The sequence below is a fragment of the Tamandua tetradactyla genome, chromosome 5 (genome assembly GCF_023851605.1).
Source record: "Tamandua tetradactyla isolate mTamTet1 chromosome 5, mTamTet1.pri, whole genome shotgun sequence".
Taxonomy (NCBI): domain Eukaryota; kingdom Metazoa; phylum Chordata; class Mammalia; order Pilosa; family Myrmecophagidae; genus Tamandua; species Tamandua tetradactyla.
The window spans coordinates 167,736,926-167,752,213 of record NC_135331.1 but is presented as its reverse complement, the minus strand read 5'-3'; the positions used below and the strand labels follow the sequence as shown (position 1 = coordinate 167,752,213).

The 15,288-nt window shown below is 39.5% G+C and overlaps 1 protein-coding gene across 2 annotated transcripts in view; it reads right to left on the bottom strand.

Moving 5' to 3' along the window:
* The window catches only part of LOC143685039 (uncharacterized), a 193,607-nt gene that overhangs the window by 72,083 nt on the left and 106,236 nt on the right, over positions 1 to 15,288 (bottom strand). For both annotated transcript variants that reach the window (XM_077162579.1, XM_077162580.1), the window contains exons 23-25: positions 4,570 to 4,727; positions 3,387 to 3,498; positions 2,097 to 2,146 (exon numbers count right to left, since the gene is read on the bottom strand). In XM_077162579.1, the coding sequence (XP_077018694.1) occupies positions 2,097 to 2,146; positions 3,387 to 3,498; positions 4,570 to 4,727 (320 nt within the window). The remainder of the gene's footprint in view (positions 1 to 2,096; positions 2,147 to 3,386; positions 3,499 to 4,569; positions 4,728 to 15,288) is intronic.

Below are 15,288 nucleotides of genomic sequence, written 5' to 3'. Positions count from 1 at the left end.
CCACCATTACCTTTGATCTTTCCATCCCTCTCTTTAGGGGTGCTTGGGCTATGGCAATTCTAAATTTTGGATATTGGAAGGGTCTGTCACTAATATGGAGCAGGGAGATGAAACTATCTGATGTTCTGGAGAGGCTGGGCTAGGTTTCAGGACTTATCTGGACCAGGGACCCATCTGGAGGTTGTAGGTTTCTGGAAAGTTACTCTAGTGCGTGGAACCCTCGAGAAATATATTGCTGTAGGTGTTCTTTAGGAATGGCTGGAATGCTCCTGGTTGGGGGTTGGCAGGTTATGATAGGTAGTAAGGTCTAACTGAAGCTTGGGTAAGAGCAACCTCTCAACTCTATTTAAACTCTCTCTGCCACTGATACTTTATTTGTTACACTTCTTTTCCTCCTTTTGGTCAGGATGGAATTGTGATTCCATAGTGCCAGGTCTGGATTTATCCCTGGGAGTCCTCTTCCATGTTGCCAGGGAGACTTTCACCCCTGGATGTCATGTTTCCCATAGTGGGGAAGGCAATGATTTCATTTTCAGAGCTGGGCTTAGAGAGACTGAGGCCACATCTGAGCAACAAAAGAGGTCCTCCAGAAGTAACTCTTAGGCATGCCTATAGGTAGGCTAAGCTTCTTTGCTACTACATAAATAGAGTTGAGAGGTTGCTCTTACCCAAGCTTCAGGATTAAGGGCATGGCCTATTGGTTTGTTTGGGTGTCCCTAAAATTTGACACAGTATCAGGGGATTCCCTGATGGTAAGGTTTAATAGTCCCATATTCATTCTTCCCTGAAGGACTTTTTTTTTAACATTTTTTTTTCATCACATAGTTGTATATTCATCATCATGATTTCTTAGAACATTCGCATCAATTCAGAAAAAGAAATAAAAAGAAAACAGGAAAAAAAATCATGCATACCATACCCCTATTACCCCTCCCTTTCATTGATCACTAGCATTTCAATCTACTAAATTTATTTTAACATTTGCTCCCCTATTATTTATTTATTTTTAATCCATATGTTTTACTCATCTTTCCATAAGATAAATAAAAGAAGCATCAGACACAAGGTTTTCACAATCACACAGTCATATTGTGAAAGCTATATCATTATACAATCATCTTCAAGAAACATTTCTACTGGAACACAGCTCTACATTTTCAGCAGTTCCCTCCAGCCTCTCTGTTATGCCTCAAATAAAAAGGTGATATCTATTTAATGCATAAGAATAACCTCCAGGATAACTTCTTGACTCTGTTTGGAATCTCTCAGCCATTGATACTTTATTTTGCCTCATTTCTTTCTTCCCCCATTCGGTGGAGAAGGTTTTCTCAATCCCTTGGTGCTGAGTCCCAGCTCATTCTAGAATTTCAGTCCCACATTGCCAGGAAGGTCTACACCCCTGGGAGTCGTGTCCCATGTAGAGAGGGGGAGGGCAGTGAGTTTGCTTGTCATGTTGGCTGAGACAGAGAGGTCACATCTGAGCAACAAAAGAGGTTCTTGTGGGTGTGACTCCTAGGCCTAATTTTAAGTAAGCTTAGCCTATCCTTTGCGGGGCTAAGCTTCATATGAACAAACCCCAAGATTGGGGGCTCAGTCTATTGCTTTGGCTGTCCCCACTACTTGTGAGAATATCAAGAATTCGACTTGGGGAAGTTGAATTTTCCCCGTTTCTCACCATCCCCCCAGGAGGACTTTGCAAATACTTTTTTATTCACTGTTCAAATCCTTCTGGGATTTATCGAGGCATCACTCTGGACAAACCTACAAAATCTCATGCCCTACTCAAGGGCCCAGGGTGACTTTTAAAAGAGAAGAGAGTATCTCTGGCAAGAAGAAATGTCCACCTGGGTCAGGTTGCTATTGCTTGAAGGCAGAGGCTGGATCTCTTCAGAAATTCCCCCCCTGCCCCATCCTTCACTTCTGATGCTCCTCCTCTGCACAGGGGAAGTCAGCTTACTTTGGTTTTATCCAACAGGGCTGTGGTTTATCAAACATAAACCACTTGACACTACCTGAATTTCTACATATAACACTGCTGTTTATTGAATTCACGGTAAGAGAAACTAACATGTGTTGTTCACATATATTATACTTACTTCTGACAATATTCAACTATGACATTTCTTTTGACTTTTTCGATGTCATCCTGTAATAAAGGAGAGGGATAGCTCTTACATTTGAAAGGTGGCTATAAGAAATATCCATACTAGTACATGTGCCCAAATTCTAGCAAACAAAGTAGGAAAAGGCCACGCAGTTGAGATATTCTTTCTGAAGGTGAACTGGCAGGGAGATGCTGCTCCACTGCTTTTTCACACTCCTGCACACCTTGCTGAGTATGCCAAGAAAGCAAGGTGCTGACCACTCTTTACTTGAGCCATCTCTCAGCAAGCAACCTTGAGGGTCAAGGTAATGTCTTACGCTGGGAGAAAGAGTAGGCTTGCTATAAAAAAGGTGGTTTCTCCAAGCTCAGTGTTTCCCAAGTCACATAAACTCATTGCAGGTGTCTAGGACCCATTATGTTGTCCCATAGGACATAGAAGGCAAGGAAAATGGACAGAAATGTGAAGCACATGCCTGCTTTGCTGTGAGCAGTCTAGTCTTTCATCTTTGACCTAGAAGTCTCTTTTCTTCTGCCAGATCCACGGAATAGTAAGAGGCTAATTTATTAGCTTGTAAGTACAATAAAATCCAAGACCCTGGAAAAACTTAGATTCCTGGTGCTGAGGCCTTTCTGATCTGATAGATAACCCTGGAAGGGAGTTAATGAACTATTGCATTTTTTCCTTGGCCAATATTTTTTAAGAATTGCTTATTAGAAGGAGCCCTTTGGCTTCATCATTGCTTGGCAGTTATCTGGAAGTTCTGGCCTCTGTCATATCCCATTTATGAATAATGACATGGTATTCACAAAATTTATCCAACAATTTTGATGATTAAGGGTTTAGTTTTATAGTAATTTTCAACAGTTTAGTCTAATATAAAACCCTTCAATATAAATTTGGCTGTGGTATCCAAAAAACCAAGAAAACAGGTGACTAGATGGTAAGAGCCCTAACTCACCTCAAGTAAACTTCCTGAAGCCCACTGGCATAACTCAGGAGTGGGGTAATGTTCCAGTGCACGTGCTAAAAGTAGTCAGTTTAGAAAGCGACAAAGAAAAGGGAGCTTTGGCAAAATGCACACATTTATGGAACTAGATATTTATTACTTTGAATTGGATCCTTTTTATTTCTTATTGAATTCCTCTTTTCAGTTCTTTTCCATGCATTTTCAACGGTACTATCCAAGCAGGCTGAAAACAGTAAATTTCAAGTAAGATTTTAATTTGTTTAAATGTAAAAGAAGATCAGAGATTTAGGAAGCTTTTCCCACTGCACACTCACGGGGCTCCTCATTCTGTCCGCCATGGTTTGTTTCCTGAGGAGGAAGGCATTCAGCATCATGTCTCGCAGTCCCACTTTTTCTAGCTGAATAGATACGAAGGCCTCTGCAGCCCTAACAATTGAACAGAGACATCTGAGTGTAAGGCTGGACGTAAGTGGACATGTAACAAGAAGACAACTTAAGAGTTCTCTGGAGGGCAGGCATACCTGGGCCAAGTGCTGGGCATTGCAGCAAAAGGGCAGGAAACTCTATCTCCATGGTTCTCATCCACATCAGTGTGTCAGATTATTCCCTGGAGAAGCTGATGTGTCACTGTTCTCACTGGGGGTCCTCATGTGCCTGAAGCATGTATCAATATTCCCTCTGGGTCCCAAACTTCAAAGTGTGGCCCAGCATTTGTACTATCTGGGTCCTGTTGTGCCCTTTTGGCATGAACTGTAGGGGAGCCTGGACTGAAGTGGACTCCTAAAGGCCCTCCTGTCCAGACACATTGATCCTAAATCTTTCACCCACGTGTTGGAAATGTGGGCTTAGGGCACTTGTCACACTGGCCATGTTGCAGATAAATGGCATCTTGAGTAGTGGAGTAGCTCTGCCTGTTTTTATTTTTCATTCCAAATTTCACAGAATTAAATTAGAGTGCCACTGTCCTGCCCCAATAAAACACTCCGAGTACTCATAATCATTACAGAATATAAATACCTCTTTTCTCTGTCATGGTGAAGAGAAATCCATACATAATGGAGCATCCCTTAACTGTAGACATATCACTACAGAGGTCATTCCACTTAAAGTCATTGTCTCTGACCACTTACATCCTATTATTTTAAACAAAAATCAAGTTCTGGGCTTCTCAATTGAAGATAGGTATGGAAAATTTGGTGAGGCCCATAAGTATTCTTTCTTATATTCTACTCTCTTTGATGTTTGAAAAGTGTAAAGCGGGAGAAGGAGGGAAGGAAGGGAAAAGAGAGAGAGAAGAAGAAGGAGAGGGAAAGAGAGGAGAGGAGACAAAGAGGTTGAAATTGGAAATTGTTGACTCTCCATTATAGACTGGAGTATATCGGAGGGAGGTGAGCCTACTTAAGGTTCACACAAGGTCTTAGAAATTAAAACATATGCTAGTTCATTCTGGGAGTTTATCCCTTGAAGGACAATTTTTCAAGGACTTGGATTCAGTACCTTTTGGTGGCCTGGAATCTTTCTGAAAGACGGATAAGGGTGTCTGGGACTTTTGGAGTTGTAGATAACAGCAAATTCTCTTTACCATTCACAAATTTAGAATTTCTTCTTTTGGTTGGACCCATTCTGCCATGATTTCTCAGATCTGAATTTATCTCCTAAAATATTTTGAAACAAAGTGAAATACATTTGTTGGATTTGTAAGTCTTGTAGCATAGGTTAAAAATGATCTCATAACCACAACTGATTTCAAACCCTTGTAAATGCCTCGATCCCTGGGAGAGAAGGGAAGGTGAGAGAGGAGAACAAAAGAGAAAAGAAGGGAAGAGAAAGAAGATACTAATTTGCACAATGAAGCAGTGAGGCACTAACAGTGGCTATTTCTAAAATAGAGTACAGTTGTCTAAGGTACTTTGAGAAAAATTGTTCTTTCTACGAAGTGGCTAGTTGGAGAGCTCAGTATAGAGTGGTCTCTCAAGAAATACTGTTTATGGACTTCAACTTCATGACTGTAAGATCTGGAAAATTACCTCAGGGAGTGCATTCTTACAGGCTAAACAGATGGAGCACGGTTATATATGCTGCCACACACACAACATAACAATGAAAAGAGAGGTAGAGGGATGGAGAGGGAAAGAGGGAATGAGGGAGAAAAGGGAAAGGGAGGGAGGGATGGAGGAAGAGGGAGAAAGGAGAGAGGAGGAAAGATGAGGGAGAGGGGAAGGAGCGATAATGGAAGAAGAAAAGGAAACCAGTCTCAATATTTCTATTGGTTATGGAGCTGCAGGGCACTGATGGATAAAGTCTCTTTATATTTTTCCTACACTACTAACTAAAAGGAAAATATTTGAGCATTCAAAGGAAAGATCATTCTTCTTCAAATAAGGAAATAAGAAGTTATCCATGTCAGAATTACTAAAGGAGAGGTAAGGAGAGTGAAACAAAATGAAGGCGAAAATTTCCAACTTGATTTATTCTTAAGAACCTTGGGATATACTGATTTTGGGGAATAGAAAATACCTATTCAGGTGTTGGGGGGATGGGAGGTCAGTGGGAAGAAAGCACAAGCTCTACAGTCAGATCCCAGTGCTGATACTAAACTAGCTGAGGGTCCTGATCCTATTCCTTAACCTCTCAAAGTCTCTGTGCTGGTTTGAAAGGATGTGTGTCCCCTCTGAACTTCCTATTCATTCATTCATTCATTCTTTTTTTTTTAAGTAATGGCTTCATTGAGACATAATTGACATTCAGTAAAAATCACATATTTAAAATGTACAATTTGATAAGTTTTGGCATATTGTATACAGCTGTGACACCAGCACCACAATCAAAACAAGGATTATACTCATCCCTCCCATCCTGTCCACCTCCTCAAGCAGCTACTGCTGTTTTCTGTCAACTAGATTGAATATATTTTTCAAAAATTATAAGTGGAGTCATACAGTATGTACTCTTTTTTGTCTAGCTCCTTTCACTCAGCATAATTATTTTGAGATTCATCTACATTGTTGTATATTGGAGACTTTAAACCTCAAGAATTGATGACTCACCAAGGGAGGACATATGAGATGAGAACAGAGAGTTCTAAAGAAAGGATCCAGGGAAACAGCAACATAGAAGAGGTGGGCAGAAAAGAAAGCACCCACCCCACACCAGGAAATTGAGAAGGAGCTATCAAAGAGGAAGAGGAGATCAGGACAGAGTGGAATCGGAGAAGTTCAGATGGAGAGACTCAAGGACAAGGAAGTGGTAAACAACACTAAATGGAGGAAAGAAGTCAAGTGAAATGTCTACAAAGCATCCTGTGCATTTAATAATCAGGAGCTCTGGCAAGAGCAGTTTTAAGGGGGTGGTGGAGGTAGAAGCCACACTAGATTGAACAGGGGGTTAGAAAATGGAGACAGGGAGTTAAAGACTATTCCTTCAATAAGCCTGAATGAAAAAGAACTCATTATTAAGGCACTGGCCAGAGAGGTACATAGGATTCAGTTCAGTTTTCTGGAGAGGATGAAAAAGGTTTAGCCTATACATAACTAAGTGGAAAGAGGTACTAGAGGGAAAGGTTGAAAGTACAGTAGAGGAAGGAGATAATTGATGAAGCAAGTTACCAAAAGAGATGAGAGGAAAGGGATTGAAAAAGCAGGTGGGAGTGCTTGAACTGAACAAGAAGAGGAATACGTCACATTCTGAAACTATAGGAAAGGATGGTTGTAGGTGTAAGATATGTTTGAAGGGTGAGAAGTGGAGGGTGTCAACCTTATAGGAATCTTCAACTTTGTACCTTGACTCATTCCTTGGCTTTGCTCCAAGCCTGTATGCTCCATGCATCTCAGCAATGCTTCTCACACCCTCCTCCAGTTCATCCTCAATGCTGCCACCATGGCTCAAACCTTCACTTCTTCTTGCCTTCTGGTCTCCCTAACTTATCACTCCTTAAATCTGGCAAGCACAGTCATTCTTCTGATCAGAATCTTGAATCAGGGCCTTCCTCAGCTCAAAATCTCTTCATCATCTTCTATCACCATTAAGTAATGATTCAGCAATCACTCATAAAGCAGTGCTTACTAAATAATTACTAGGTAGGCAGAAATACAAAACATACAGTGACTGCCCTCATGGACAGTTCATAGCTGAAGTGCAAAAGATTCCATACACAGAAAATACAGTAACTAGTGTTGTGAGAAATTGGGGAAAGCTTCTTTGGGGAGATGACATCTGGGCTAGGTCCTTCAGGGCACCCACATTTTGGTTCTAACCCACCTTTGCAGGCTATTACCTTAATACCTCCTCAGCCCCATCCTGTGCTTCAAGTATTTCCAGGCTATTACCCTAATGCCTTCCCACCCACATCCTGTGGTTTTGTCCAGTGACTTTCAGCATATTGAACCAAAATTGCTCCACTTATATCTGTTTTATATATTGGTATTCTTCATAAGATTAAATTAATTAAATAAAATATTCTATATGTCAATTATGCTTGAAAACCCATGGGTGTTAGTGAAGTTGGGATCCTCATTTTTTTCTGCTCTCCATTTGTTGATTTCCATTCCCATTGGTATCTTAAGGCTCTTCCCTCTACTCTGTGTGATATCATGGTCATCCCTGCTCAAAACAAAAATCATCCTTCAGGTTTTTCTCAGACGTCTCCTCTCTAGGCTGTTCTTCCTAGTTCCCCCAAATGCTATGATGTCTTTTCTCTGATCTTCTTCTATTTCTTCTATAGCTTGTGAATTTCTCTTGTGCCTTTATCTGAGCCATAGCGAGCCTTTCCCCCTTTCACACACTGGCTTATAAGATCCTGAGGAGCATGAATTTCAATTCAGTATTAACTGAATAGCCTAAGTTATGGTAGGCACTGACAAAATTTAGGGGGTTGAATTAAAAAACTCATAATATAACTCCTTCTATCACTGTTTTTTGCTGCAGTATTTGATTTTCCTGAGAATTAGTATTTGAAAATAGGAACACGGATTGAGTGCTCTTGCTGTACATAAATCTGTAGTTTCTAATTAATGAGAAGAGTAGGAATGGTCAAGATAAGTAGTGAAATGTGATAAGTAGTGAGTGTGATGACCTGAATAGAATCTATGGGGCAGAAAAAATGTTAAGGTTTCCTGGAAGGCTGATTTCCTAAAACCATATTTATTTTTACATTTAAGTTGCATTTATCTGATATCTTACGGGCTGAGTTTTTTTTTTTTTTTTTTTTTTTTTGCTATTTTCCCAAATGGTAGTTCCAAATACTTCTCTTCACTGCATCCCAGTCCCAAGATTCAGTGGTGGGAAAGGTTGATGTAAATGGTAAGAAGTCATCAATAAATACTACTCTTAATAATCAGGTAATTTTAAGCTACAATTTCTATCATGTTCCTTCAAAATGCTTACCTACTCTACTAAAATGGTAATGGAGGTATATAGTTATTGACTGGAAACATTAAAAATACCATAAAGTAGAGATGAAAACAGATTTCAAAATAATGTGTGACTCTTGGTAAGGCTGAGGAGAAACAGACACTCCATATATGGATGGTGGGATTTGAAAAATGGTATAAATTCTATGGAGGTGAATTTGACAATAGCTAATAAAACTACATTCACATGCACTTTTCAATGTAGCAAACTGTAGGAATTGACCCTGAGTATACAATCCCAACAGTATGAAAACACATATGTATAAGTTATTCAATATAACATTATTTGTGATAGCAAAATACTAGAAATTACCCAAACACCCAAACATAGATGAGTGGTTGAACAACCATGGTAAATTTGCACAATGGTGAATAAAATGTATAAAAAAGAATGTGGGAGATCTCTATGCACTTATTGGGGTGATTTCCAGGATATACTAAGTGAATAAAGAAAGTATAAAAGAATATATATAAACAAAGTCCAAAGTACTTTCATAATAAAAAAATTTTAAAAATAGGAATGAAGTTTATCCTTCATTTATCCTCAACCGTGTAAATGGCATACATGAAAAAAAATCACAGGGTGGGTCATGGTGGCTCAGTAAGCAGAGTTCTAGCCTGCCATGCCAGAGACCCGGGTTCATTTCCCAATGCCTGTCCATGCAAAAAAAAAAAAAAAAAAAAAAAAAAGAATCACAGTTAACATAATACTAAATGATTAAAAACTAAAAACTTTTCCCTAAATATCAGGAACTAGACAATAACATCTATTCTTGCCATTTCCATTCAACATTGTACTAGAGGTTCTTGACAATTAAGTAAGAAAAAGAAATAAAAGGCATCCAGATTGGAAAGAAAGAAGTAAAATCGATTCCTATCTGCAACTAGCATGATCCTGAATATAAAATTTCTAAGCTCTGCACCCCACCCCCCAACACCCCAAACTATTAAAACTAATAAGCAAGTTCAGCAAGGTTGCAGACAAAATCAATGTACAAAAAAATGACTGTATTTTTATACACTAGCAGTGAATACTTTGAAAATATAATTAAGAAAGCAGTTTGCAATAGCACCAGAAAGAATAAAATACTTTAGAATTAATTTAACAAAAGAAGTACAACATTTTTATACTGAACACTACAAAACATTGTTAAAAGAAATTAAAGAAGACTTAAATAAATAGAATGACATTCCATGTTCATAGATCAGAAGACAATATTTTTAAGATGTGACTACTACCCAAACTGATCTACAAATTCAAGGCAATCCTTATCAAAATCCTAGCTGGCTTTTTGTGTGTGTGCAGAAATTGAAGGGCTGATCTTAAAATTCTTGTAGAAATACAAAAGACACGGAATAGCCACAATCTTGAAAAAAAAGAGCAAAGTTGGAGGAATCACATTTTTTGGTTTTGAAACTTACTAAAAAACTACAGTAATCAAAACAGTGCAGTACTGGGATATGAATAGAAACATAGATCAATGAAATATAATTGAGAGTCCATAAATAAACCTTTACATTTATGGTTAACTGATTTTTGGCAAGGGTGCCAAGACAATTCCACAGGGAAACCAGAGTCTTTTAAACAAATGGTGCTGAAAAAACAGGAAATCCACATTCAAAAAGAATGAAGTTGGACTTCTACCTCATATTATAGGAAAATTAACTCAAAATAAGGTCATAGATCTAAATGAAAGAGCTAAAACTATAAAATTCTTAGAAGAAAACATAGGAGGAAATCTTGACTTTGGATTAGGCAATGGTTTCTTAGTTATGAAAGAAAAAGCACACGTAACCAAGGAAAGAATAGATAAAGGGAACTTCAACGAAATTAAAAATGTTTTCGTTTCAAAGGAAATGAAAAAGAAAGTTAAGAAAACAACCTATAGAATGGGAGAAATTATTTGCAAATCAAATTTGATAAAATATGTACATCCAAAATATACAGAGAACTTTTACAACAGAACACTAAAAAGAGAACTCCATTTTTAAAAGGGAAAAAGGATTTTAATGAATTTTCCTGAATAGGAAATACATATGACCAGTAAGCACCTGAAAAGATTCTCAACATCATTAGTAATTAGGGAAGTGAGATACCACTTTACATTCATTAGGATGGCTAATAAAAAAGACAGATAATAAGGTTGTGGAGAAATTGGAACTCTCACATATTGCTAGTGAGATTGGAAATGGTGCAGCCACTTTGTAAAACAATTTGGCAGTTCCTCAAAATCTGCCATACGACCCAAGAATTCCAATCTTAAGTTAATACCCAAGAAACTAGAAAATATATGTCCACACAAAAACCTGCACAGGAATGTTCACTACAGCATTATTCATGAGTCAAAAGGGAGAAACAACCCAAACCTCCATCAACTGTTGGATAGATAAATAAAATGTGGTATGTCCATGCAACGGGCTATTAAATGCAATAAAGAAGAATGAAGCACTGATAATGCTACAATATGAATGAACCTTGAAAACATTATGCTGAGTGAAATAAGCCAGATATAAGAGGTCACATATGGTATGAAAGGCTTAGTACAGGCAAATTCGTTGAGATAGTTGGTTGGTGGTTGCCAGTAGTCGGAGGAAGGAGGAAATGGAGAGTGACTAATCATAGGTATGAGGTTTTTTTGCGGGGTCATGGAAATATCCTGGAACTTGATAGCAGTGATGGTTGCACAAACTGTGAATATGCTAAAAACCACTGAACTGAACACTTTGAAAGGATGAATTTTATGATATGTGAGTTATATTTCAATCACAACAACATCAGGAAAAAAAGTTTACATAGTTTCTTTTGTAAAAAAAAAAGGGGGGGGGACAAAAGGAAACATAAATGTATTTGCTTACTTTTGCAAAAAGAAACCCAGGAAGGATATATCAGAAAACAATGAAATTGTTTATCTATAAAGGGTAGGGGTGAGGGAATAGGATATTTTCTGCTGGATTATTCAAACCAGTACAATATTAAAGAATTATATGCAAATGAAAAATTATTAGCGAATCACTGAAAAATAAAAAAGGCCCAGTAAGGATTTTGGTCACAGGTTGATTATCATTAAGAAACAAGGGACGGCTTTCTCCGCCGGCCCGCCGCGCAGCGCCCACGCCCCGCAGCAGTCGACCCGCCCGCCCTCCTTCTCCCCCCTCTTTCTCCGCCGGCCCGCCGCGCGGCGCCCACGCCCCGCAGCAGCCGACCCACCCGCCCCCCTTCTCCCCCCTCTTTCCCCTCCTGCTCCGGCGGCTCTCCAATCACCACGGTGCCCTCTTCCCCCGCCTTCACCGGCTCCTCCGCCACCAGCCTCGACAGCCTTGCCGCCCTCACCTTTCCTCCTCCAGAACAGCTACTGGGGGAGTGGAGATAATACAGAGCAGCTCCCGGAGCCACGAGGGAGATCAAAGGGACGGCGTACCCCATCCTGGAACGGCTGACTATCTGGGAGAACCAGCTCCGGTGAGATCACCAAGGGGCACGGGCTTTCCTGGGTGGGACGGCAAGCGACCGGAGTCCCTCCCTTCCACCTTCCCAGGCCAGCTGGTAGAATTGGACAGGCGGTCCCCTTAGGCCGCGGTGGCTGGTGCCCCCACCACGCGAGGCCCCCTGGACCAACTGAGATAGTTGGGTCGGAAATCCCCAGACTGCGGAGAACAGTGACCGGGGGATCCCTTCCAAACACGTGACTCCCCCGTCCGGCTGGGAACAGTGCACTCTCCCGGGCTGCGACAGCTGGCGCCCTCCCGCCACGCTTGGCGCCCCGGGCCGACTAGCTAATTCGGCCGGACGCTCTCCCGTGCTGCGGCGGCCGGCGACCCTCCCCGCATTTGGAACCCCAGGCCGGCTGGCATTCTTCCAAGACGCTTCGGCTGCCGAACCTCCCCTACGGCGAGAGTTTTCCAGAGTTAAAGGACCCACAGCAACTTTCACTGGTGGAACCCACAGACAAACGTGTGCCACGAGCGCCACCTACTGGGCAGGATAAGAAAAACAGAACCCAGAGATTGCACAGAAAAATCTTTCAACCTGTGGGGTCGAACACCCAGGGAAATCTGACTAAATGTCCAGACGCCAGCAGAAGATAACGGATCACGCTCAGAAAATTGAACATATGGCCCAGTCAAACGAAGAAACCAATAGTTCAAATGAGATACAGGAGCTGAAACAACTAATGCTGAATATACGAACAGAAATGGAAAACCTCTTCAAAAACGAAATCGATAAATTGAGGGAGGACATGAAGAAGACATGGGCTGAACATAAAGAAGAAATAGAAAAACTGAAAAAACAAATCACAGAACTTATGGAAGTGAAAGATAAAGTAGAAAAGATGGAAAAAACAATGGATACCTACAATGACAGATTTAAAGAAACAGAAGATAGAATTAGTGATTTGGAGGATGAAACATCTGAATTCCAAAAAGAAACAGAAACTATCCAGAAAAGAATGGAAAAATTTGAACAAGGTATCAGGGAACTCAAGGACAATGTGAACCGTACAAATATACGTGTAGTGGGTGTCCCAGAAGGAGAAGAGAAGGGAAAAGGAGGAGAAAAACTAATGGAAGAAATTATCACTGAAAATTTCCCAACTCTTATGAAAGACCTAAAATTACAGATCCAAGAAGTGCAGCGCACCCCAAAGAGATTAGACACAAATAGGCGTTCCCCAAGACACTTACTAGTTAGAATGTCAGAGGTCAAAGAGAAAGAGAGGATCTTGAAAGCAGCGAGAGAAAAACAATCTGTCACATACAAGGGAAACCCAATAAGACTATGTGTAGATTTCTCAGCAGAAACCATGGAAGCTAGAAGACAGTGGGATGATATATTTAAGTTACTAAAAGAGAAAAACTGCCAGCCAAGACTCCTATATCCAGCAAAATTGTCCTTCAAAAATGAGGGAGAAATTAAAACATTCTCAGACAAAAAGTCACTGAGAGAATTTGTGACCAAGAGACCAGCTCTGCAAGAAATACTAAAGGAAGCACTAGAGTCAGATACAAAAAGACAGAAGAGAGAGGCATGGAGAAAAGTGTAGAAAGAAGGAAAGTCAGATATGATATATATAATACAAAAGGCAAAATGGTAGAGGAAAATATTATCCAAACAGTAATAACTCTAAATGTTAATGGACTGAATTCCCCAATCAAAAGACATAGACTGGCAGAATGGATGAAAAAACAGGATCCTTCTATATGCTGTCTACAGGAAACACATCTTAGACTCAAAGATAAATATAGGTTGAAAGTGAAAGGTTGGGAAAAGATATTTCATGCAAATAACAACCAGAAAAGAGCAGGAGTGGCTATACTAATATCCAACAAATTAGACTTCAAATGTAAAACAGTTAAAAGAGACAAAGAAGGACACTATATACTATTAAAAGGAACAATTAAGCAAGAAGACATAACAATCATAAATATTTACGCACCGAACCAGAATGCCCCAAAATACGTGAGGAATACACTGCAAACACTGAAAAGGGAAATAGACACATATACCATAATAGTTGGAGACTTCAATTCACCACTCTCATCAATGGACAGAACATCTAGACAGAGGATCAATAAAGAAATAGAGAACCTGAATATTACTATAAATGAGCTTGACTTAACAGACATTTATAGGACATTACATCCCACAACAGCAGGATACACCTTTTTTTCAAGTGCTCATGGACCATTCTCAAAGATAGACCATATGCTGGGTCACAAAGCAAGTCTTAACAAATTTAAAAATATTGAAATCATACACAACACTTTCTCGGATCATAAAGGAATGAAGTTGGAAATCAATAATAGGCGGAGTGCCAGAAAATTCATAAATACATGGAGGCTCAACAACACACTCTTAAACAACAAGTGGGTCAAAGAAGAAATTGCAAGAGAAATTAGTAAATACCTAGAGGCAAATGAAAATGAAGACACAACATATCAAAACTTATGGGACGCAACAAAGGCAGTGCTAAGAGGGAAATTTATTGCCCTAAATGCCTTTATCAGAAAAGAAGAAAAGGCAAAAATGCAGGAAGTAACTGTCCACTTGGAAGAACTGGAGAAAGAACAGCAAACTAATCCCAAAGCAAGCAAAAGGAAAGAAATAACAAAGATCAGAGCAGAAATAAATGAAATTGAAAACATGAAAACAATAGAGGAAATCAATAAGACCAGAAGTTGGTTCTATGAGAAAATCAACAAGATTGATGGGCCCTTAGCAAGATTGACAAAAAGAAGAAGAGAGAGGATGCAAATAAATAAGATTAGAAATGGAAGAGGAGACATAACTACTGACCTCACAGAAATAAAGGAGGTAATAACAGGATACTATGAACAACTTTACGCTAATAAATACAACAATTTAGATGAAATGGACAGGTTCCTGGAAAGACATGAACAACCAACTTTGACTCAAGAAGAAATAGACGACCTCAACAAACCAATCACAAGTAAAGAGATTGAATTAGTTATTCAAAAGCTCCCTAAAAAGAAAAGTCCAGGACCAGACGGCTTCACATGTGAATTCTATCAAACATTCCATAAAGAATTAGTACCTACTCTCCTCAAACTCTTCAACATAATCGAAGTGGAGGGAAAACTACCTAATTCATTCTATGAAGCCAACATCACCCTCATACCAAAACCAGGCAAAGATATTACAAAAAAAGAAAACTACAGACCAATCTCTCTATGCATACAGATGCAAAAATCCTCAATAAAATTCTAGCAAATCGTATCCAACAACACATTAAAAGAATTATACATCATGACCAAGTAGGATTCACCCCAGGTATGCAAGGATGGTTCA